Here is a 22,960-nt window from a genome sequence, read left to right as displayed (position 1 = left end):
CTTGCTCGACACAGCAGCAATGGAATTCTTAATCCTTTGTCTCCCGTGCGCCTTCTTTCATCCGTCAAAGTACGCCATAGGAGACACTGAGGCAAGTTTATGTTACTGACCGGAGTTTGATGGCGGTAACCGAAAAAGCGTGATTATCTTGGAAATCGTTCGAATTTTCAAAAAAAATCGGACAAAATTCATTTGAATAAATTTGAAATTTGGGGGAAAAATCGTGATTTTAGCCGATCGGTAAACGGTCGAATTGGACCGGTTACCGAATGATTTTCTCGATTTATCGAGCGGTTTTCTCGAATTTTCTGTATTGTTGGTAACCGCTCGGTTTGTCAGTAACCGCTTAGTTTTCTCGATTTATTAAGCGGTTTTCTCGATTTTCAGTGAAGTTCAACAAAAAACCCAAAAATTATCTCAATTTATAAAATCAATAATTAATTCATCTGAGTTTCAAATCAAGTAAAACAAATTTTGTTGGTTTCCTTGTAACATGATCTACATGATAAAAGTATTTATACTCATAAAAAAGTTCAAAATTTTCTGGTCGAAAATGTATTTGTTAAACCAAGTTAAATGCATAGTTTATTCTTTGATAATCCAAAAATCATGAAACTAATTTTTTTAGTTTTCTTACATGATCCTATGTATTTTAAAAATACATGAAGTTATGAATTAGTTATTGTAACATGCAGGATTGTGTAAATGTGTTGCGACTAGATTAATTCATAACTTACCCAGCACACCTCAAAAATTAGTGGAACCACTTTTATTAGTTTATTTATACTATGATTTACGTAGGAAAAATAATAGTAGACATGAAAAAGTTAATTACAGTGTTGTTTCTTAACATATTCACTTTATACTTGTGAACTTTGTAAAAATTATAGAGAAATCAATAAAACTCTAAATAAAGTGAAATCAATTTTAAAGATCCTCTTAAGATACGTTCTACACAAGAAAAATATGTGTTTGCATGTTAAAATTTTTCTTAACATGAGTTAATAATTGAGCCGTACGTTTCAACTTTTTTTATTTTTTTTAAACTTCCTCCCTGTAGAATATGATGCAAACGACATTATTTTTGAAATTTTTTTCACAGAAGATCTTAGAATTGTGTCTTTTTTTAAGATATTTTGAATTTTTTATTTTTTTGAAGTTTTTGAAATCAAATTCGGTTACTGTTTGGTTTCTGAAACCGAGCCGGACAGAGATGACCGATTATCGCGCATTTTGGCTGGTTACCGACGAATTTTCGAACACTGCACTAAGGATGGTATGTGCTGCCTTGTTGGACTTATTGGCACCATGAACAAACCTCCAGTTGCAAGTGTGGCTGCTCGAGAACGGTCCTGCCAAGACATGGGAGCCAGAGAAGAAAGTCCCAGTGAGCCAGGTCCTTGGCTTGCATGCCCAATTGCGACAAGTTCATGTGGTGGCCAATGTACTAGCTCTTCTATGCTGGGACCAGCGCCACCAGTTCGCCATTGACCTGAAGATGTGTCTCAATGCTGAGTTTGAGTGCGCAGCGCCCTTGGTTATGCTTTACACATCAGAAGATATTCGACAAAAAAAAAGAGTGAATTGCACTTTCTCATTGCTACTTACACTGGTCAATTGTGTTAACCCTACTGCAGAGACTATTAAAAATGTTGTAAATCTCGAAGCACAAAATCTTTTGCCAATTGAAGAAGCTGAGTTATTTATTACTTACTCATTTTCTATTTCTATGGAAAACCATTGTAGCTTATTGCCCTAAACTTCTTTATCCAGTCACATTTTTGATATAGCAATTGTTCTCTATAGGCTCTTAACTAATGAGGATATCACTCTTTTGGATATGTGCAATATTACTCCTTAAGAGATATAAGGACCAATTATAAGAGCATGTGCGCGACAATTAAACTATCAGCTGACCTCATTCCTCGTTGTCCATACTTTCTTGGATGGGATGCTATTAAATTCTTGTAATATCTTATTGCTTAGGAATATGGGTGAAACTTCACAAGTTCAACTGGACGTCATCTCTCGAAGGTCAATGTCATCACTTGAAGGTCTAAGTCTACTAGAACTCAAAGTTGAGCTCAAAGTCGAACGCCGAATTCGGTTTAGAGTACCAGGACAGCATGTCAGTAAAACGGGGATAACTTTTCGCATAGAAGTCCAATTGATGCATTCTTGGACTTGCTAGAAAGCTTATGAAGAGACATTTCCAATAGATCTAGTCACATGTTTATATTTGTTAGGAGTTACTCAGAGTCGTTAAAATAATGTGCTACATTCCCGTTGTGGGCCTTGTCGGATCTTGTAAGCATGTCGAGTCAAAGTCCAGATTGTGCACGTCTCTTCCCAAAGCTACACAACCATAGATCTACCCCCTCACATCCCCTATATATATACAGTAGCTGTCATTGTTTAGGCTCAGATTTTGCTTAGAATATTCTATTTAGATAGTTTCGCCGCTTGTTCGGTTTGTGGAACCCCAACATGAGTACTTTATTGGTAATTAGTAATATTTAGATTGCATCTATTTATTTTTGCTTGTGTTCTTGATTCACTTGTAGAAAAAGCCTTCTTCGCTAGGTCAATCGTGTCTTGACGTGGTTGATAACCACGTAGTAGTGGTGTAGTGGTTGTGAGAGTTCTCAATCTGTTCTGGTCAGAACCTTTGGATCATCAATGTTAAACTCCACCAATTGACTTATCATATTACATTCGAAAAATTAGGCATACTCTAATCAAGTGGTATCAGAGCTTCAGTTGCCCGTTAGGTAATCTCAGTTATGCCCTTTGTTTAGTCGTGTTCCTTTACCTAGAGTCCAGAAAATTGGCTCACAAAAAGATTTAGATCTTAGTTTTTCCGTTGCCGAAACCACTTTGGCCTTTCGCAATTTTATTTTCAGTTTTCGCGTTGTTGAGTTCAAGTCCATCGTCGGTGTCTTTGTTGCTGGTTTCAGTCATCATGTTCTAGTTTCTAGAGTCGAGTCGTTGTTGTTTTAGTTGTCAAGTATTTTGGGTTCGACCCCTACTCGATTCAACTATCTACTCGGGTTTGACCACTAGTCACTTCAACCACTAGTCGCTTTGACTACCTACTCGAGTTCGACCATCAGTCGGGTTTGACCACCTACTCGGCTCGACCATCTATTCGGATTTGACATCCTACTCAGTTTTGCTCCCACAACCTAGTCAGAGTATATTTGTTTCTAGTTGCTCTCGGACACCCCACATGCTCATCATATCGAGCATCCCAGACAAAGCCCAAGAAGAAATTCTATAGCCAAAACAAAGCTAGCCAAAGTTCAGAGAGAAAGATATATATTTTTATTACCTTTATACCCCTGCTCTTTGAAAAAAGTTTGTGACCCACTCACCTCCTTGAACCTAGAAAAGGTAGTAGAAGAGTTTTGATTTGGTGTCACATTTGCAGAAAAAAAAAGCAAGAAGCAAAGAGTGCCAAAAAAAGAATAAAAAAAGAAGGAAATAAAGAGAATTTAGTCTGCATTACAAAGTTTAGTCCATTGTACTTGTATCTATTCTATTTTTGGGCTTGCTTGAGCTAGTTTTAGAATGCATTTGGGCCAGCAAATAAGGTATCATAAACTAGCCACCGATTATACCACTTGTTGTGATTGGTAAGAACATTTGCAAGAGCGTGATAAGATGCTTGAGAGTATGTGATTGCACTTTCACCTCCACAACCTAGTAGTTGATAGGGATAATATATTTTTGTTATCTCCTGGTTGCTACTAACCATGGCAGGTGAAGCATCGGATGCGCAAGAGTGTGTTTTGATGGAAGAACTCAGAATGGTGTTGGATGTAAGCTGTTAATGACGACATTGATAAGAAGTTAGCGGAAACAAATACTGCATTGCAGCGAATCAATAATAGTATTGTAATACTTAATGGACTTTGATCGATTGGGCAATTAGCAACCGAATAATCGGCATGTAGATCCTCATAGTGCAGCCCATGAACATGAGGAGTTTCTCGTGGATGATGAAATTTTGAGGCAAGACTGTGATGCCTTTGATGCACGACAAAGGAATTGGTTGAACTTCAACCATCGAGGTATGAGAGATAATAACTTTCAGCATCATAACACATGAGTTAACGATGACCCATTTACTAAAGTTAAGCTTACTATACCATCTTTTGCAGGTGTTTACGATGCCAAAATGTATTTAGATTGGGAGATGATGGTAGAACAGAAATTTAATGCTCGCTTATTTCCTTAGGTGCATCAAGCTAGGCAAGCTACTAGTGAATTCAAATATTTTTTCTATCATCTGGTGGAATAGGGTATATAACAATGGGTTAGCGCCTATTACATGGGATGCTTTGAAGGTTGTTATGCATAACAGTTTGTTCCACCCTATTTTAAACATGATCTACGTAAGAAAATGCAGCACTTAAACCAAGATAATAGATCTGTAGAACAGTATTATCATAAGCTACAAAATAGTATGTTACGTTGTGATATTATTGAAGACGAAGAGGCTACAATGGCACGATTTTATGTAGGGTTAAGACATGAAATTCAGAACATAGTTGATTATCAAGAATATGATAATGTTCCTAGATTGTTCCAACTTGTATGTTTTGTAGAGAAATAATTGCAGGGACGATACCAAAGGCCAAGGAACAATTTTAGAAGCACATCTACACCGAGATTAACTCCGGAACAAGTCAAAACAACCCCACCTTCAACTACACTGGTGCCCCCTTCTCGAGAAGGGAGCATTCAACAGCACCTCTAACACCGTCACAAGCACCCGATGTAAGCAAACCTACTAGTGTGTAGGCTCCAGCCAAGAGCTATTCTTCAGTTGCCTCTACGGGTCATACTATGGGGATTGTATGCCGCCGTTGAGAAGGGAATAGGTCATGTCATGAAAGATTGTCCAAGTCAACGAGCATATATTACAACAGAAAACAGTGGATATATAAGTACTAGTGATGTTGAGGATGATTATGCTCTTGCAGCTAACCATGCAGGTGATGAGGATGAACATTAGATGGATATCAACAATGAGAAAGTGTTCGGTGTCACGACCATAGATAATTATAGGACACTCATTGTGCAGAGCAAGTGGAACAGCTACAATACCACAATTTATTTTAGATGTTCCTTACAGTCAAGGATTACTGTTTGAGTTATTATTGATGGAGGGAGCATCAACAACTTGGTAAGATTATATTAGATCAAGAAGATTGCCTTGCCGACAAAAGAACATCCTCATCCATACCACATTCAGTGGTACAGCAACAGCTGTAAGTTGAAGGTAATGCAAATAGCTATGGTGCATTTTTTTTTATTGGTTCATACCATGATTGTGTTGATTTTGACGTAGTGCCCATACAAACATGTTCACTTTTGTTAGGACGACCATGGGAGTTTGATACCAATGCAACACATCATGGTAGAAGTAATAAGTACACTCTTATGTATAAAAGAAAGAAAATAACTTTTCTGCCTTTAACCCCTGTTAAAATTGTGAAATATAAAAAAGAGATAGGAGAAAATAAGAGAAAAGAGTGTGAGCATGAATCTGAAAATCAGCAAGTAGCAAAATATGTTTTCTCCACTCAAAAAGGAGAAAGCGACAACAACTTTTAAGTCTAATGGAATTAAATTGAAAGGGTGTGTTATGCTTGCTATTAAATCTGACATTGCTGAAATTTATGATAATAAGTTGCCATGCTATACTTGATATGCAAAGATGTCTTAGTTTCACTTAAGGATATATCTAGCTCTTTGCCTCTTGCTATTGCTATCCTTTTGCAGAAGTTTGTGGCTGTATTTTTAGCTAAGGTACCCTCAGGATTACCACCTATTCGAGAGATAGAGAATCAAATTGATTTGATTCCGGGAATGACCTTACCAAGCCGTGCTGCATATAGGACCAACCTGGAAGAGATTGAAAAAATTCAACGACAAGTTCAAGACCTTTTAAACTACGGATATATATGAGAAAGCTTTAATCCTTGTGTTGTTCTTGTTCTTTTGGTTCCTAAGAAAGATGGTAGTTGACGTATGTGTGTTGATTGTAGAGCCATAAATAATATTACTATAAGATATCATTATCTTATCCCTAAGCTAGATGATATGCTTGATGGGTTAGGTGGTTCTATAATTTTTACTAAAATTGACTTGCAAAGTGGATACCACCAGATTATGATGAAACTTGGAGATCAATGAAAAACTGTATTTAAAATTAAGTTTGGCTTGTATGAATGATTAGTAATGTCTTTTGGGTTAACTAATTCATCAAGTACTTTCATGTGGTTGATGAATAAAGTTTTATGTGCTTTCCTTGAAGATTTGTAGTGATTTGTTTTGATAATATCTTGATTTACAGCAAGTCATATGAACTACAATCAGATCATCTACGTGTTATTTTTAAAGCTTTGAGAGATGCATGTTTGTTTGGTAACCTTGAAAAGTGCACCATTTGCACGGATCGAGTCTTTTTTCTTGGCTATGTTGTTACTCCACAGGAAATAGAGGTTGATGAAGCAAAAATTGAAGACATAAAGAGCTGGCCAGCCCGTGAGACTGTCACATAGGTGAGAAGTTTTCATGATCTTGTGGGTTTCTATTGGCGTTTTGTGGAGGATTTCAGCATCTTTGTTGCTCCATTGAATAAATTGATAAAGAAAGGAGTAGTTTTAAAATGGGGACCCACACAACAAAAAGCATTCAAGTTGTTGAAAGAGAAGCTTACCCACGCTCTATTGCTTCAACTCTCGAATTTTGGTAAGAGTTTTGAGCTAGAATGTGATGTTAGTGATATGGGAATGGAGGTGTGCTGATTCAAGAAGGTAAGCATGTTGATTATTTCAGAGAAATAAAGTAGGCCAAGTCTAAATTATTCTACCTATGATAAAGAATTGTATGTTTTAGTTCATGTGCTTAAAATTTGGCAACATTATCTATTGCCTAAAGAATTTGTTATACATTCTGATTATGAATCGTTGAAACATATTAGAAGTCAAACTAAATTGAATAAACGACATACTAAATGGGTAGAATATATTGAGTCATTTCCATATGTCATAAATGTTGGGGAACGGGCAAGCTACGCTAGCCTAAATAAAATTTTTCTACCGCATTCACCCAGAAAATCATACTAGTAGGAGATCATAGATCATTACCGTTCGATGTGCAGTGCAGTGGAAGAAGAATTGGAGTAGACCGATCCAACGTCATGCGCGTAAAACTCCTTGAGCAGCTTCTCGATCGGTTCCTCGACCAGCTACGAGTAGAAGGTCGTTCTTCTCGACCAACTCCGAGCAGGTGGTCGTGTTCCTCGACCAACTCCGAGCAGGTGGTCATGCTCCTCAACCAACTCTTCGACCAGCTCCTGATTAGTTCTATTGCGTCCTCGACCAGTCCCGAACATGTCACGTTCAACTCACCGAGAAGATCAGCGTCGCAATAGCAGCAGCGCCACTACGGCATCCACACGTACTGGGCAGAAACATCAAGCGTCGATGTGCTAGCACCGCACGCGCGGCTAGGGTTTTGGGAGATAGTGTGGAAGGCTACTGCTAGGGTTTCAGAGTGGCTCAACCTTCGCACGCCCTACCCACGCCTCTCCTTATATAGAGCTAGCCAATGAGCTCCCACGTTGGAAGACCTTTAGGACTCTAACTTGTCATGGATCACAATCCAACCAAAACCCATATACGAATCCACATACAAACGACTATGACTCGGAAACCGTTTCAAAACCGAAATCAATAGCGGTCACTAGCAGGACATGTTGACTCCCGAGTATACACAAAAGATCATATTGGTTGAATCTTGATATATACATGCACTGATCCCTTCGCCTCATGATACCAGTCAAGCTCAAGGCGAGATACGTGCCACCCTTGTGATAGCTCGACCATTCACTCAATCAAGTAGTGGATTCATCATGATTAGCTCTTTAATCATATTGCCATAGCCATGCACTTTCTCAATCCAACTACCTCGAGGGGCCCAGAGATATCTCTCCCGTTATCGAGGAGGGGCAAATTCCATCTTGATCACTCATACCCTATGACATGTTTCATGAAAAAACCCGAAAAGTACCTTTATGACTACCCAGTTATGGAATAGCATTTGGTAGCTTTAAAGTATGCCACTACATATTCTGGAAATCAATAACGATCTCAGGTCAAAGGATCCTGCAGGTACACCATTTGAGATAACAACTGATGGCACATCATAAATAAAATCCCAGCAGTATCTCAAGGTGGGTCTATCAAACATCATATTCTCTAACATAAATGTTCACATTATTGACCTGATATCTCTACACCTATGATCCATGTAACATGATTATCAATCAATGCATGTGTTGGTCTTATGTATCATCACAATGATATTCGACCAGGGATCGACTAAGAATAACATCATGATATAAACAAAGAGGTTCATGAACAAGTCACATACTTGCCAATCAATGTAAACAATAGTCATTCTTGAAATAACATATTATTCAGTAGTACATGAACATAGACGTGTGATACAATCATCTCTATGATTGCCTCTAGGGTATATCACCTTCAATAAAACATAAGAAAGAAAATGACAATGTGATTGTTGATACACTTTATAGGCGTTATACCATGTTATCTCAACTTGATCATAAGATTTTTAGTTTGGAGACCATTAAGAACTTATATACTACTGATTTAGATTTTAAAGAAGTGTTTGAACATTGTAAAGAAGAGAAAATATGGAATAAATAAGTGTTGAATGATGGTTTGGTCTATCATACTAACAATCTATATATTTCAGCTAGCTCCGTTCATCTTTTGATGGCATATTTTGGAACAAAGAAGACTAAAGGTATAGTGGTCACCCACTTCTTTTGGCCAAAGATAAGACGAGATGTTGAGCGCTACGTATCACGCTATACTACTTGCAATAAAGCTAAGCGCCGCTTAAATTCACATGGTCTTTACATGTCTCTTCATGTTCCTATTGTATCATGGGAGGATATTTTTATGGATTTTACTTTAGGGTTGCCTAGGACAAAGAAGGGGAGGGATAGCATATTTGTAGTTGTAGATCGATTTTCTAAAATGGTGTAGTTTGTACCTTGTTACAAGAGCGATAATGCTACAAATATAACCGATTTTTTTTTCAAAAAAATTGTTCGACTGCATGGAGTGCCTAATACTATCATCACAGATCGTGATGTAAAGTTTTTGAGCCACTTTTAGAGATCACTTTAGAACAAATTGGGGACAAAGCTGATGTTTTCTATTACATATCACCCCCAAACTGATGATCAAACCGAGCTCATCAACTGCACATTATCCACCATATTGCAGGCTATTCTAAAGAAGAATTTGAGGATGTGAAAAGAGTATTTACCGCATATTAAATTTGACTACAACAGGTCGATACACTCCCCCACCAATGTAAGTCTGTTTCAGGCAGTGTATGGAGTTAATCTCTATGCCCCTATTGATTTATTGTCTTTGCTTACTTTTGAAAGACTTAATTTGGATGCTAAGAAACGTGCTGAATTTATTCTTAAGTTGCATAAAACAACTAAAAAGAATATAGAGAGTAGGACTGAAAAGTATAGGATTGCTAGAAGTAAAGGTAGGAACGAAATAAAATTTGAACTAGGTTATTTAGTTTGGTTGCATTTGAGAAAGGGTAAGTTTCCAGAATTAAAAAAATCCAAGTTGATGCTTAGAGCTGATGATCCATTTAAGATAACTGAGAAAATAAATGACAATGCTTATAAATTAGACCTACCTGCAGATATTGGGGTTAGTCTCATGTTTAATATCTCAGATTTAAATCCATGCTTGGGAGAACAAGAAAAGTTCGAGTCGAGGACGGCTCTAATTCAAGAGGGGGAGGATAATGAAGGCATCACTCCTTCGGATACGTGCAGCGCTACTTCTCAAAAGATACAAGAACCAATTACAAGAGCATGTGTGCGACAATTATACCACCAGGTGACCTTGTTCCTCACTATTCATACTTCTTGGATGGGTTGCTAATAAATTCTTGTGATGTCTTATTGCTTAGGAGTGTGGGAGAAGTACCACAAGCTCACATAGACATCATCACTCAAAGGTCAACGTCATCACTCGAAGTCCAAGTCTACCCGAACTCAAAGTTGAGCTCAAGTTGAACTCCAAATTTGGTTCAGAGTCTCAGGACAACACGTCAGTAAAACGGGTATAACTTTCGCATAAGGAGTCTGATTAAGGCATTCTTGGACTTGCTGAAAATCTTATGAAGAGACCATTCTAATAGATCTGCTCACAACCTTAGATTGATTCGGAATTAATCAGAGTCGTTAAAATAAGGTGTTGCGTCATCGTTATAGACCTTGTCGGGCCTTCTAAGTGTGTTGAGGTCGAAGTCCAGGTTGTGTACGCCTCTTCCTAGGGCTACACAACCATAGGTCGACCCCTCACGTCCCCCTATATATATAATGTAGCCATCATAGTTTAGGGTCGGATTTTTCTTAGATTATTCTTTTTAGATAGTTTCACCATTTGTTCAGTTTGTGGAACCCCAATTCAAGTACTTTATTGGTAATTAGTAATATTCAGATTGCACCTACCTGTTCTTACTTGTGTTCTCGATTCGCTTGCTGGAATAACCTTCTTCGTGAGGTCAACCGCGTCTTGGCACAATTAATAACCACGGAGTATTGGTGTAGTGGTTATGAGGGTTCTCCATCTGTTCTGGTCGTAGTGTTTGGATCATCAATGTCAAAACTCCACCAATCAACTTATCATATTACCTTTAGAAGATCGAACATACTCCTATCATTAACTCTTGGCATTTTGAATGGTCAATTTGTGCTAGTGAGATTAAGAGGCTGACACAACTTTTGTTGCAAAGATTTAAGAACTGATAAATACTTTTTGATTTATATTTTAGATTAATGCCTACACAATTGATGCAGCTGGATTGCAGCTCTGTGCTATTGAAGCTCTTGAGATGCACGAACTCGAAAATTTTATAGCAGCTGTAGACATGGGACAAATCATGACTGTGGAAGCACAAGACCTGGTAGCAATTAAAGAAACTGAGGTACTTATCAATTTTACTCATTTCAATTGAAAGCATTGAAACTCTATATGTTTTTCAAATATAGGTGATAATTGCCCTAAGCTTCTTTGTTTAGTCACACTTTGTTATATAGCAGTTGTCCTTATTACCTCTTGATTCTTGACATTTTAGATCGTCAATTTTTGCCAGAAGGATTAATATTCTGATACAACTGTTTTTGCAAACCTTTGTTCTTTAATAATCTTTTACAATTCTTTTAAGGAAGAAGTCCATTTTTGCCCCTGAAACTATCACCAAAGTCTCATTTTAACTCTTGAACTCTAAAACCGGATATTTTACACCTTAAACTTTCAAAACCATGTACTTTTCACCCTTTTGCTGGTTTTATAGGCTGTTTTCGATGACATGGTGGCGGTTTCATACACGTGGTAGACCAATCAGCAAAATAAAAAAATCAGCAAAATAAAAAATAGGAAAAATAGAAAAATAGAATTTTTTTATAAAAAAATCAGGAATAATAGAAAATTTCAGAAATAATTTTTTCGATTTTTTCCTATTAATTTTTATTTTCTATTATTTTCCTTTTTCCTGATTTTTTTTTATTTTCCTGATTTATTCTTCCTCTTTTTGCTGACTGGTCTACCATGTGTGTGAAACCGCCGTCACGTCATCAAAAACAGCCTGTAAAACCAGTAAAAGGGTGAAAAGTAAACGATTTTAAAAGTTCGAGGTATAAAATATTTGGTTTTAGAGTTCGAGAGTTAAAATCGGACTTTGGTGATAGTTTAAGGGACAAAAATGAACTTGTTCCTTTTTTTAATTTACCTGTTAGATGAACATCATGGTTGACATCCATGATAGCAAGATGTTTCACGGCAGCACGATGATCCACTGTAACCAAATGGTCATCCATGGCAGTGAGATGGTTCAAGGAATTGAGATAACTCATGGTAATAACACTGCTGTGGCGTCAGCACCACCGAATCCGGATGTGGTAGTGAGATGGTCCCTGGTAGCAAGATGGATCATGGTGGTGAGATGATCCACCGTGACGAAATGGCCATCTGTGGCAGTGAGATGGTTCAAGGGATTGAGATGACTCGTGGTAATGACACTGCTAAGGCGGCACAGCCAACCACATCAAAACGCAGCAGCGAGATGATCCCCAGTAGCATGATGGATCATGGCGATGAGATGATCCAATGCAACCAAATGCTGGTTATATTCAGGGCAGTGAGATGGTTCAAGGCATTGATAGGACTCATGGCAATGACACTGCTGAGGCACCACCATCCACATCAACACTCAGCAGCAAAATGATCCCCGGTACAAAGATGAATCAAGGTGGTGAAATGACCCACTGTAACCAAGTGATCATCTGTGACATTGAGATGACTCATGGTAATGAGCCTGCTAAGGCAGCACCACCAACCACAACAAGACGCCAGAGAAAGAACTCCATCATCTGGGAGCATTTCACTGCTGAAACCGATTCCGATGGATGCACACGAGCATGTTGTAATAATTGCAAGAGAACCTTTGCGTACAATTATGGCTCCAAATGTGCAGGCACTAGCCATCTTAAGTGGCACATCCTAAGAGGTGCTACACATATGCTGGGCATGCAAATGCTCCATTCAATCAAAACCATAGTTCATTGTATCCGGCGAAGAGGATCATTTTGACTAAGGTATTTACCATAGTTGTTAGAGCGACGCTATATCGTCGTGGCATTAATCCGCTTCTCATCATGTCGACGCCACGGCTCCGTCATGTATGGTGTCCGCCATAGCTTCGTGGTGTCCCTATGGCGCCTCTTTGGCATCCTGTGGTGACCACTTCTGTTGTGGTGGGCGCAATAGGCAGCGGCCAAGTGAGTCATACCTTTAATCGAGTGAAGCGAGGACGTAACCCTAAGGTCCCTAGCACACTTAACTGCATGCACTCGAGCCTCCCGAGCCACCTTCGTTGTTGCCACCGCTGTTGGGATGGTTGCCCTCGGACAGCCCCCTCCTAGATCCCCACCCACCTCATCGTGTCCTATCTGTTGTCCACCTCATCAACCGCCCTTCAACCTCGTGGATCCCGCTCACCTCCAATGCCTACCTTTGTCTCCACCGCTAGGACAGTCACCCTCAACCCACCCCTCTGGATCCCTGCCCACCTTGCCATCTCCTGTCCCCCTCGTCAGCCGTCCCTCGCTCGTTTGGATCCCTGCCTGCCCCCACTGTCTGCCTTGCCAGACACCCCATGCTACTTGAGGTACTCTCTCTCTCTCTCTCTCTCTCTCTCTCTCTCTCTCTCTCTCTCTCTCTCTCTCTCTCTCTCTCTCTCTAGTCTGTTTATTCAATGTCGTCTTGCAGATCTTTTTACAAGGGGAATAGATATCTCTCTTTCTCTACTCTTTCTCTTGCAGCCTAATTGTGATACTTATGCTTATGAGTATATGACCTCTAAAGTCTAAATATTACAGTAATATATTCATTAAGAATGGTTGGTTAGTGGTTAGTGTTATGATGAAGTACCAAAGTGGTGGTTACGTACTATCTAGTAAGGTACTCAAGAACGTATGCATTTTTTTTTTTTTTTTTTTTTGCAGAATATGACTAGTCAAAGCATGGAGGCCTCCGACACCGCATCAAATATTAATCCAAAGACCGCTCCAAGGTGGAAGGCAAAGTCAAATGATCATGGATGGAAATATGGGTTTTGGCCAACCATTGGCAATAGAGATCTCGTGTAGTGTTGCTTGTGTGATAGAAAGTTAACTAGAGGAATTATAAGGCTAAAGGAGCATCTTGTGGGTGGCTATGGAGATGTTACAAAGTGTGCCAAAACCACAATAGTTATCGCTCAAGAGATGAAAGATGCTATGAAGAAGAAGAAGAGACCACTCGTCCTTGATTATTGAGAAGGAGAGCATCAAAGAGATCATGACGTGATTGTTGTCTAAGAGGAGGAGTCCCAAGATGTTGCTAGAAGCATTGCCCAGCCTAGTTCAGTGATAGCTACTAAAAGAAACAATCTACCTTGAAGTTCAGTGCTCCAACTCAAAAGGAGCCTAGCACCAAGTCTGATAGTTCAATGCATTGAAGAACACCCACAAAGGTTGTGAAAGAAAGACATTCGAAGGGTCCTTCTCAAATCAGTATACAAACTAGCATGAGGACAAAGAAAAAAAGAGATGTTGTCAACTTGGAGTGGGCTAGGTTCTTTTATGAGTGTGGTATACCATTCAATGCCACAAATTCTAGGCAGTCTGAGATTGCTATAGAGGCCACTGCATAATGCGGTTCTCTTGTACAAGCCTCCTAGCTACCATGAGCTTAGAGAGCCATTGCTTCAAAAGGTTGTTATAGAGATAGATGATTTGAGGAGCAAGCATAAGGAGGCATGAAAATAATATGACTTCACATTGATGTCTGTCTGATGGATGGATGGATAGGAAGGGGCACCATTTAATCAACTTCCTTGTCAATAGTCCAGAGGGGACTTTCTTCTTGGAGTTGATGCATCTAGTGAAGTACATGACCAAGTGATGCTAGCTGATGTGACCATGCTACCTCCGGATACGACCACTCATAAGGAACAACAGGTGAATTCATTAATGAAGTTTTATTTATGTTGGTTGAGAATATGCTACTACCTAATATTGGAGAATTATATGTTTTTAGGTTATTATCTCCGGTATGCCCTTGTGGGCTAGGGGCCATCTCGCCAAACTTAGTTCCAATACAAGGAAGCTTCTCCATCCTTTTACAATCCATCACATCACCTCCAAGCAAAGCCAATTCAAATTGCAATCCATGTCCCACCTGGATTCAAAATCCGAATCAAATTCGGAGTCTACTAATAGGCCTACACAAAATATTAATAATTCTTTCATCTGAAATCCAATGGAGATGTGTCAGCACAATCTGGAAAGTAGACTTCATCTATGTCCTAATGGATTTGGTCCCATCTCAAAAATCATTCAAGAAGTGGAAATAAATAATGCAAGAAGTCATCTCGGCCTCTGAATTCGATTTGGATTTAAACATACAATCGTATGGCAATCAAATCATATCTCTTTCGTACAGAGTCCTACGAATGTGTTTAAATACAGTCTGGAAAGGATACGAGATGATCTTTCCATCGGATCCGACCCCACTATGAAATTCATTTTGTCTGTTGCAATCGCCCGAGAGAGGCACGGTGTCATCTTGTATATATAGTTAGCCATAGACACTTGAACAATTCATGTTTTGTTTAGATTATTCTATTTTAGATAATTTCACCGAATATTGGTTTGTGGAATCCCAATTCGTATTCTTCATTGGTAGTTAGTAATATTCAAATTGCATCTATCGTGTTCTTGTTGTGTTCTTGATTCGCATGCAGAGAAGCCTTCTTAGCAAGGTCAACCTCATTCGGCATAGTTGATAACCACAAAATAGTGGTGTAGTGGTTGGTAGGGATTCTATATGTTCTGGTCGGAGCCCTTGGATCGTCAATGATGATGCTCCACAAATCAACATGTCACATTATCTTTTAGAAGATCGGGCTATACTTCCATCACTAGCTAATTTATTAGAGAAGCAAATTTTGGACATTGGAAAAGATAAAGTTGTGCAAGCTGTCACAGACAATGGAGCTAACTATAAGGTAGCGAGCAAGCTTCTCATGGAGAGGTTTCCTACACTTTTTTGACACCTTGTGATGCACATTGCTTGGTCTTATATTGGAAGATCTAGGGAAGTTGAAGGAATATAATAAGCCTATCTCACATGCTGGCATGTCACTACTTTCATCTATAGGCATGGAAAACTTCTTAGTGTAATGAAGAAGAAGACAGGTGGGAGGGATCTTGCGAGACCCACAACAACTCAGTTTGCTACCACATTCCTCACCTTACAGAGTATGCACAAGCACAGAGATGCATTGAGATATTTTTTACCACTAACGATTAGACTAGTTGCAAACTAGCAAAGACAAACACTGAAAAAGTGTACAATATTATGCTTTCTAGGCAATTCTGGAACTCTGTTGAGGATTACCTTAGAGCTTCCCTACCACTTCTCATTGTGTTGAGGGTGGTTGATGGTGATGAGAGGCCAGCCATACTAGAGGTTGCTGCTCTCATGAACCATGCAAAAGAGATGATCAAGGTTGCCTTTTCTACTGAAAACAAGAAAAGCTTGCTCAGTAGGATCATACAAATTATTTAGGGCCATTGGGATAGGCAACTGGACAATCCACTCTATGACAATGCCCTCCTTTTTAATCTAGGAAAATTATATAGCATCCAAAAGGAGAATGATGAATATGTTGGACACCTAAGGGGTTTGTTGGGATCTAACTCACAACACAATGAACATGTATTTTTTGGGATACCATCTGTTCATACCATCACATCAGTCGAGTGGGGTATTAATAGTCATACCCCATCAACCTAATACATTACATTAATGCTCCTATTCATAAGAAAATTCTAAGAATATTCTTGGGACACTATAGTCATTACACCATTACAAGTTGTATCCTCATATGACAATACACATGTTAGTTGGTCCTTCGGCGACCTAGGCGTCTACCTTTGAGCCTTCCTTCGGCCTCATTCCCTCTGAACCCTTCATCGCGTATCAGGTGATCCTTTGTCCCTTGCTGACGCCTTCGACAACCCTCGTCCTCATGACAGGGATGTTGGCCTTTGGGGCCTTCGCTTCACCCCAAGTGGCTCTTCAGGCCTCACCAATGCCTTCGGTGACTCCAAGTCTTCGAGATCAAAGTCTTGGCCTTCGGGCCCCTCGTTTTGTCTCGGCTATCCATTCAGCTTGACACCTACAAAATAGCTTCACTATTGTGTTAGCACTATCGGTTACTTCCTATATGGGTTGGCTAAGGCTAGCTGAAGTCAACTAGGGACTAACATGGTACCATTACTCCAACAATGGCTCCTCACGGTTGAGGTCTGACTTCGGGGGGGGGGGGAGGGGCGAAGTCAAGAATATTTAGACCACTTATCTTGGTTCCTCCTCCCTTTTGGGCAGTCGAAGTCAACCCCAGACATAGTTTAATTAATCTTAATTAACCGATTGCAATAGTTAATTTTAATGTTGATATTATATTAATTGTAATTAATTAATCTTAATTAATTTTCATTAATTGGTTATTTCCTTGTTTATTGGGCGCACTTGAATGTTGTGATAGGTGTCAAGCTGCTATTTGCCTTCCGCGCACATCGTCCGGTTTTCTCACTCACACGATGCCCGATATTCTCGCTTGTGCAGGTGGGGGTTGGTGTAGAGGACTCCAACCCCTCCCCCCATGCCGTAACTCAGTCATTTTCTCACTCGATCGCTCTCTCTTGCTTCTTCACCTCTTTTTGCCCCTTCATTGAAATCCTGGTAACACCTTCCGCACTCACACCACCGGACCTTCAGAACAATGCCCTCGTTCATTTGAAGTCATGTCGAAAGCTAATCCCCAGCATGACAACGACAGACTTCCTTCCACCCCATTATATGTGCCTTCAAAGTTCACTGAGGATACCTGTGCCTAGCTCTTGGAGCATAGTTGTCTTCGAAGGCTCGAAGATGCGTGGTACCAGCTCCGGAATCGACAAGACCTACCTCTAACGATGACAAAGTGGTGGTCTTCATCGAGTTTTTCGCGGCAGGGCTGCGCTTTCATTGGAGAAAGTTTCTCGGTGGCGTGCTGGAGAGGTACAAGCTGGAGATCCAGCAATTGACTCCGAACACCATCGTCTGGCTCGCAACATTCGTCTGGGCCTAGAGGGCCGAGGGAGTGATCCCCACGGTGGCCACCTTCGTTTCTCTGCACTACGCCCATAGTAAGCCGAATCGAGTGAAAGTCAACAGGGTCAACCGCATGGTCTCCTTCGGCAACGTCTCTTTCATCCCATATGGGACGTCGGAGATGCTAGCGAAGGCCTATCGGAACACGTGGAGTACCGAATGGATGGATTATTGGTTATACCATGAACTCTAAAGGACTTGTAGATTCACAATAAGATCGAAGAGATTTTGTATCTTCAAAGGCCTCAGATTTGACTGACGTCGACCATAATCGAGAAGGTCAAGGTCCTTGCGTTAGTTTATCATCGACAGGGAATTTGTGACCTCATCGAGGAGTTTTGTGCTACCAGAGTCTGACCCCACAACACCGAGTGGACACTCAGCAAACGATCGGTTCCTTCGGCCAAAGATGGCCATCGCCGCCCTATTCTTGACTGCAGGGATGTGCCTTTTAAGGGCAATTACCCAACTACCTTAGATACCTCGCTATATTTATGTTCTTTTGTTTAACTTTGTTTGTCAACAGCCAGTGTTGAAGCAGTAGAGGTGGTCCCCGAGGCCTTCAAGGTGAATGGAGAAGGTGAAGTTCCCGCGGTTGAACCGTATTATGGATCTTTACGACATTAAATATGGGCCCCGCTCGCCGCCTTCATAGTTAGTGACTCCTCGGCCTCAATTCCATAGACCAAGCGTGGCAGCACAAGGCCTTCACAGACCTAAGGCCCAAAATGGCCAAGACACACTAAGACCATCGAAGGTTGAGGGCAAAGTCCTTCTCCAGCGGCCTGTGCCACTAAGGAGGAAGATGAACCAGACTTTGCCTCCCGCACTTTGCCTACACCGTCGGGATTCTCCAAATGATGTGTCGCCTTTTGCTCTTCTTCTACAACACTGGCTTTTTGGAGAGGGTGTGTTGTCACCCGTATGTTGCTTCTACCACTATCTACCACAGAGATTGTCTTCGTCGTGTTATCTTTACACCAAAGTACTAAGTGAGAATTGTTTTCATCACTCACAAATCGGTCATCATTTTGATCCTCCTCACACAATTGCTATAGACAACCAACTCTAGACGATACAATCCCCTCTACTCTCCTATCTAAATACTCGCTATTCTCCTCACTTCTAAAATTATATAATCATGTTATAAATTTTATGTATACAAATCTCTCTTTTGCTACGTTATATTTTTTTTACTTCTTTGAATTATTATATTTGAATTAATTTTACATGAGTAAAACACTTCCACGGGAAAATACTCCTACCACAAATAACAGTAGCATCATCTCTCTTTTTAAAATACCAGTTCAGCTTTTAGACACAACTTCATTCTACGAACGGAATCTGAAGCCCAAGAAACCGGACCCCAAGTTCCCTACCGAAGTCAATTTAGATCTCATTTTTCAGTTGGAGACTAATTTAGATTCTCAATATCTAACATCTCAGAGCTCTGATTGTTACTACATCTGTTCAACGACTTTTGTGACAACCAGAGCCAGACATCGAGGAGTTTGTACAAAGACATCACATGAGTACATGAGAGAAGAAACAAAGATATCCTATAAGGACCCTATGGTATACACGAAACCTAGGAAGCCTGTTTTCCTCCTGACACGGTCCTAAAACTGTCTTCTGTTCGGTGAGAAGAAAGCCCAAAGCCAGTGTGAGCTCACGCCGACAGCTCGAGCCGCAGGCCGATGAGGCTCGACGCGGCGCTCAACCCGCTCAGGTCGCAGCGCGCCGAACGCGCCTGCTGCCTGACAGTTGGCTCGAACCCGAGCGTCAGCTCCAGCCCAACCTCCTCCTCTTCCTCATCCGCCGCCATCATCTGGCTCACCGGCAGCACATGGCTCTGCTGCTCGGCCTGGCTCACGTAGGAGCCCACCTCCACCTCGGTGTCCTCCGAACCCTCCCGCGCGGCGACCATGTCATCGTCCTCGACCACGTGCTCGTGGCTGCCCGCGGACTCCTCGTCATGGCTCGGCGTGCGGCCGTCGTCGTGCTCGTCACAACTCCCGCCGACGACCATCTGCTCAGCTTCTAGCTCCGGGTCTTGCTCTTGCTTCGGAGTGCTAGTCGACCCGCGCCTGTTGGGTTTGGCACCACCGGTGCTGCTTTTGTGGGGCTTGGACGTGGAAGACGACGACGCACGTTTGAACCGTGTGCGCCCGGCGCGCGCGACGCGGAGGAGGTCGGCGGCCGCGGCGGCGTCGGGGTCCTTGACGACGTGGCGGATGTCGTAGGCCCCCCTACCGAGCGGCGGCGTGGCAAGCGCGGCGTCGGACGACGCGGCGACCTGCAAGACGGGGTCCCCCTTGAGCACGGCCTCCACGGCGGCCTGGCATGCCTGCCACTGTCCCGACCAGAGAAGGCCGACAGAGCCGTAGATGGGGTTGACGATGCGTCCGCACGCCTCGTAGAGCAGGGAGCGGAAGACGGCCGGGCGGAGGCGGTCGTCTCCCGCGGCGGCGAGGAGGTTGAGCAGCCCCGCGCGGCCGTAGAACTTGGCGAGGAAGACGGTGGCGTTGGCCTGCGCCTCGGGGGTCTTGATCCACTGCAGGCAAGGGCGGATGGTGCAGCCCTCGCTGCAGCCCTTCCGCAGCACCCGGCACCCGTTGCAGCTCATCCGCATCTTGGACGATCCGCCCAGGTTGTTGGAGATCGAGGTGGTAGAATGATCTTTCCTCCCAGAACTTGGAAGCGATTGGAATGGTGTGAATGCGAGACGGCGACGATGGTGGGGAGGGGAGAGAGGGTGGGCTGTTTTATAGCTGAGTCGGGCCGGCGCCAGTGGTTTCGGAGAGATGGGCAAGGCGGATTCGGCGCCGCGGAGCAGATGGATGGATGGATGGAGAGGGAGCGTGTTTGCGGGGCCCACCACCTGGTTATATAGGTGCTTAGCGCAAGCGTTCGAAAGCAAACTCTATAGAATTTTTTATAAAAAATCTTTGTAGGACATTAATATTGCTATGCATTATTGATCTAATAATTAAATTGAAAAAGAATGAGAAGACACGTATTAATATAAAGAAAAAGATTTTTTATAAGACTTAGTTATATAAAATTTACTCGCTATACAGAACTGGTTCTAGTTTAGATCATCTCTAACAGTTATCTCAAATTTTTATCCTTAAAATACTATTACAGTATCCCCTATCACTATTACAACATCCCCTATCTCTAATACTGTAACAGTATTGTATTGTATCACTGGATACAGATCTGGTGGAGATGAATTTTCGGTGCTACAGTAGACAAAAAAATACTGTAGCACTGGAATTTGAAGATTTAGAGATTTCGTTAGAGATGGTATTATAACAAAGTCAGAGGCGCCGGAGTTCCGGTGCAGTTGTACTGCTAGCCCGCTTATATAATAAACATATTTGTACTGCAACGCGAGCCCGATTCCGTGGTAAACAAACAGCTGGCAGGCTTCTTGTTCCATGTGTACAATAAGAAGTGTTCCATTCGGCAGGAGGGAGTCCACTAAGATGTGTTTAGGTGGCACGTAATCGAGCGATTCCGGCTAGTTTTGCAGTTCTTGGATCACTCCGGAACAGTAGCGCACAGTTTTTTCTTTTTCTTTTTCACGCCAGTGGAGCACAGTTTGGTGGATGGAGATAACTCAACGAGACCGAGGAGGAGAAAAACAGGCGACCCCACCCCACCCCACCCCACGGCGCAGGACAGGAGCCAGCCCATCTGACGGCAGAAGAATCCAAAAGGCAGTGACGAGGCGGGGGGCGGCCGCAGCGCGTGGCCTCCACGTCCCGTGCCCGTGGGCAGCCGCGGTGTCGCCCTCGCCCGCCACATACGGCGAAACTGGAAAGCGGGGAACACAAAAGGCAAGGAAAACCGAGGCACCAGAGGCTCTGGTGCGGGCTCCCGGTTTTGTGGAAATCGTACAGCAAAGGCCCCTGTTTCCGCTCACCCTGTGGGCGGACGAGCCGAGGGCCAATGCCGCAATACCAATACCATGGGCAGGTTTTGGGTTTGGTCCCCTCTCACTCTCTTCTCTCGTAGTTTCGTTGCCTAGTCGCAGGAAAGTGGCTAAAACTCCGCGTGCCTCCTCCATGGTTTTCGGCTCTTGTGGGCCGCCCTCGAGGCGTTTTGGTGGTACCCACTTTTCTATCACCTCTCTCTCTCGTGCTTATCTGTTAGGAGCCAGCCAATCAGTGCTAATTCCGTGGTTTATCGATAACCAAGACTCGAAATTTCATATTAGCAATTTGCTAGGGATTGGTCTCGGCGAACCTTCAGGCTTTGTAGTTCAAGTTTGTTACATGATCTAAGTCTCCGTCATGAGATTTCATTGTAGGCTTCTTCATATTAAAGTGAGCTTCCAGCGAAGAATACTAAAAAAATAGGTAGTATTCTTGAGTGTGTTTTATTTGTAACCAAAAATACACTACCCGTCAAACGTTACCAGCTCTTGTGAGAGAAAAAAAAACGTCATGAAGTTAGCTTGCTAGCAAGGTTATATGTTTGGTCTTTTCGTCTTTAAAATTAGGGATGTTGATGGGATCCAATCCTTGATTTCTCGTGGGGAATTTCCTTATTAGAGAACAGGGATGAGGAGATTTTATCACCCACGATGATATGAATGGTACAAATCATAGTCCTGTCGGGTCTAGCGGGGACAGGTATGTGGAAGCATTTTCCGTCCCCGTTTCTCCACGGGAACCCGTTTCAGCCCAGCGGTGGTGGCCTCACGACCAGCTCAGGCGGGAGCCAGATGGGCGGTCCAGGCACACTAGTACGCAGCCCAGCCAGGCATGGCCTGGCGCCATGGCATGGTACGGGTCGATCCAGTGGGTGGTCTCGGTCCAGTAGGCTACCTCGGCCCAGGTGGGTGGGGATGGGTCCCCATCGGGTCTCCATTCCTCGCGCGGGAACAGGGATGAGGAGAAAATAGTTCCCGTGAGCGGGGACGGATACAGGGATGAGAAATTTTCCTTTGTACGGGGACGGGGATGGAGAGTCATTCCCCGACGAGGAATTTCCTGTTACCATCCCTATTTAAAACCTTGAAATCGGTATTTGTTTTCTGAAAAGAGTATAACAGTTTCTAGACGTTATTTGACAGCATTTAGTGGATCGGGACGACGTCTTCC

The 22,960-nt window shown here is 42.1% G+C and overlaps 1 protein-coding gene across 1 annotated transcript; it reads right to left on the bottom strand.

Annotated features, from left to right (window-relative positions):
- Window positions 1–19,242: 19,242 nt before the first annotated feature.
- Window positions 19,243–20,605, bottom strand: LOC133902825 (LOB domain-containing protein 41-like). The gene has a single exon (XM_062344175.1). It carries the CDS (start codon window positions 20,476–20,478, stop codon window positions 19,516–19,518), a length of 963 nt encoding a protein of 320 aa, XP_062200159.1. The 5' UTR covers window positions 20,479–20,605; the 3' UTR covers window positions 19,243–19,515.
- Window positions 20,606–22,960: the final 2,355 nt, after the last annotated feature.

Source organism: Phragmites australis, chromosome 2 (genome assembly GCF_958298935.1).
Source record: "Phragmites australis chromosome 2, lpPhrAust1.1, whole genome shotgun sequence".
Classification (NCBI taxonomy): domain Eukaryota; kingdom Viridiplantae; phylum Streptophyta; class Magnoliopsida; order Poales; family Poaceae; genus Phragmites; species Phragmites australis.
Note: the sequence above shows the minus strand (reverse complement) of the source record. Positions and strands in the feature narration are given on the sequence as shown.

Bases quoted from the DNA above. Each gene is read 5' to 3' on its own strand.
- LOC133902825 (XM_062344175.1), bottom strand. From the start codon at position 20,478: ATGCGGATGAGCTGCAACGGGTGCCGGGTGCTGCGGAAGGGCTGCAGC.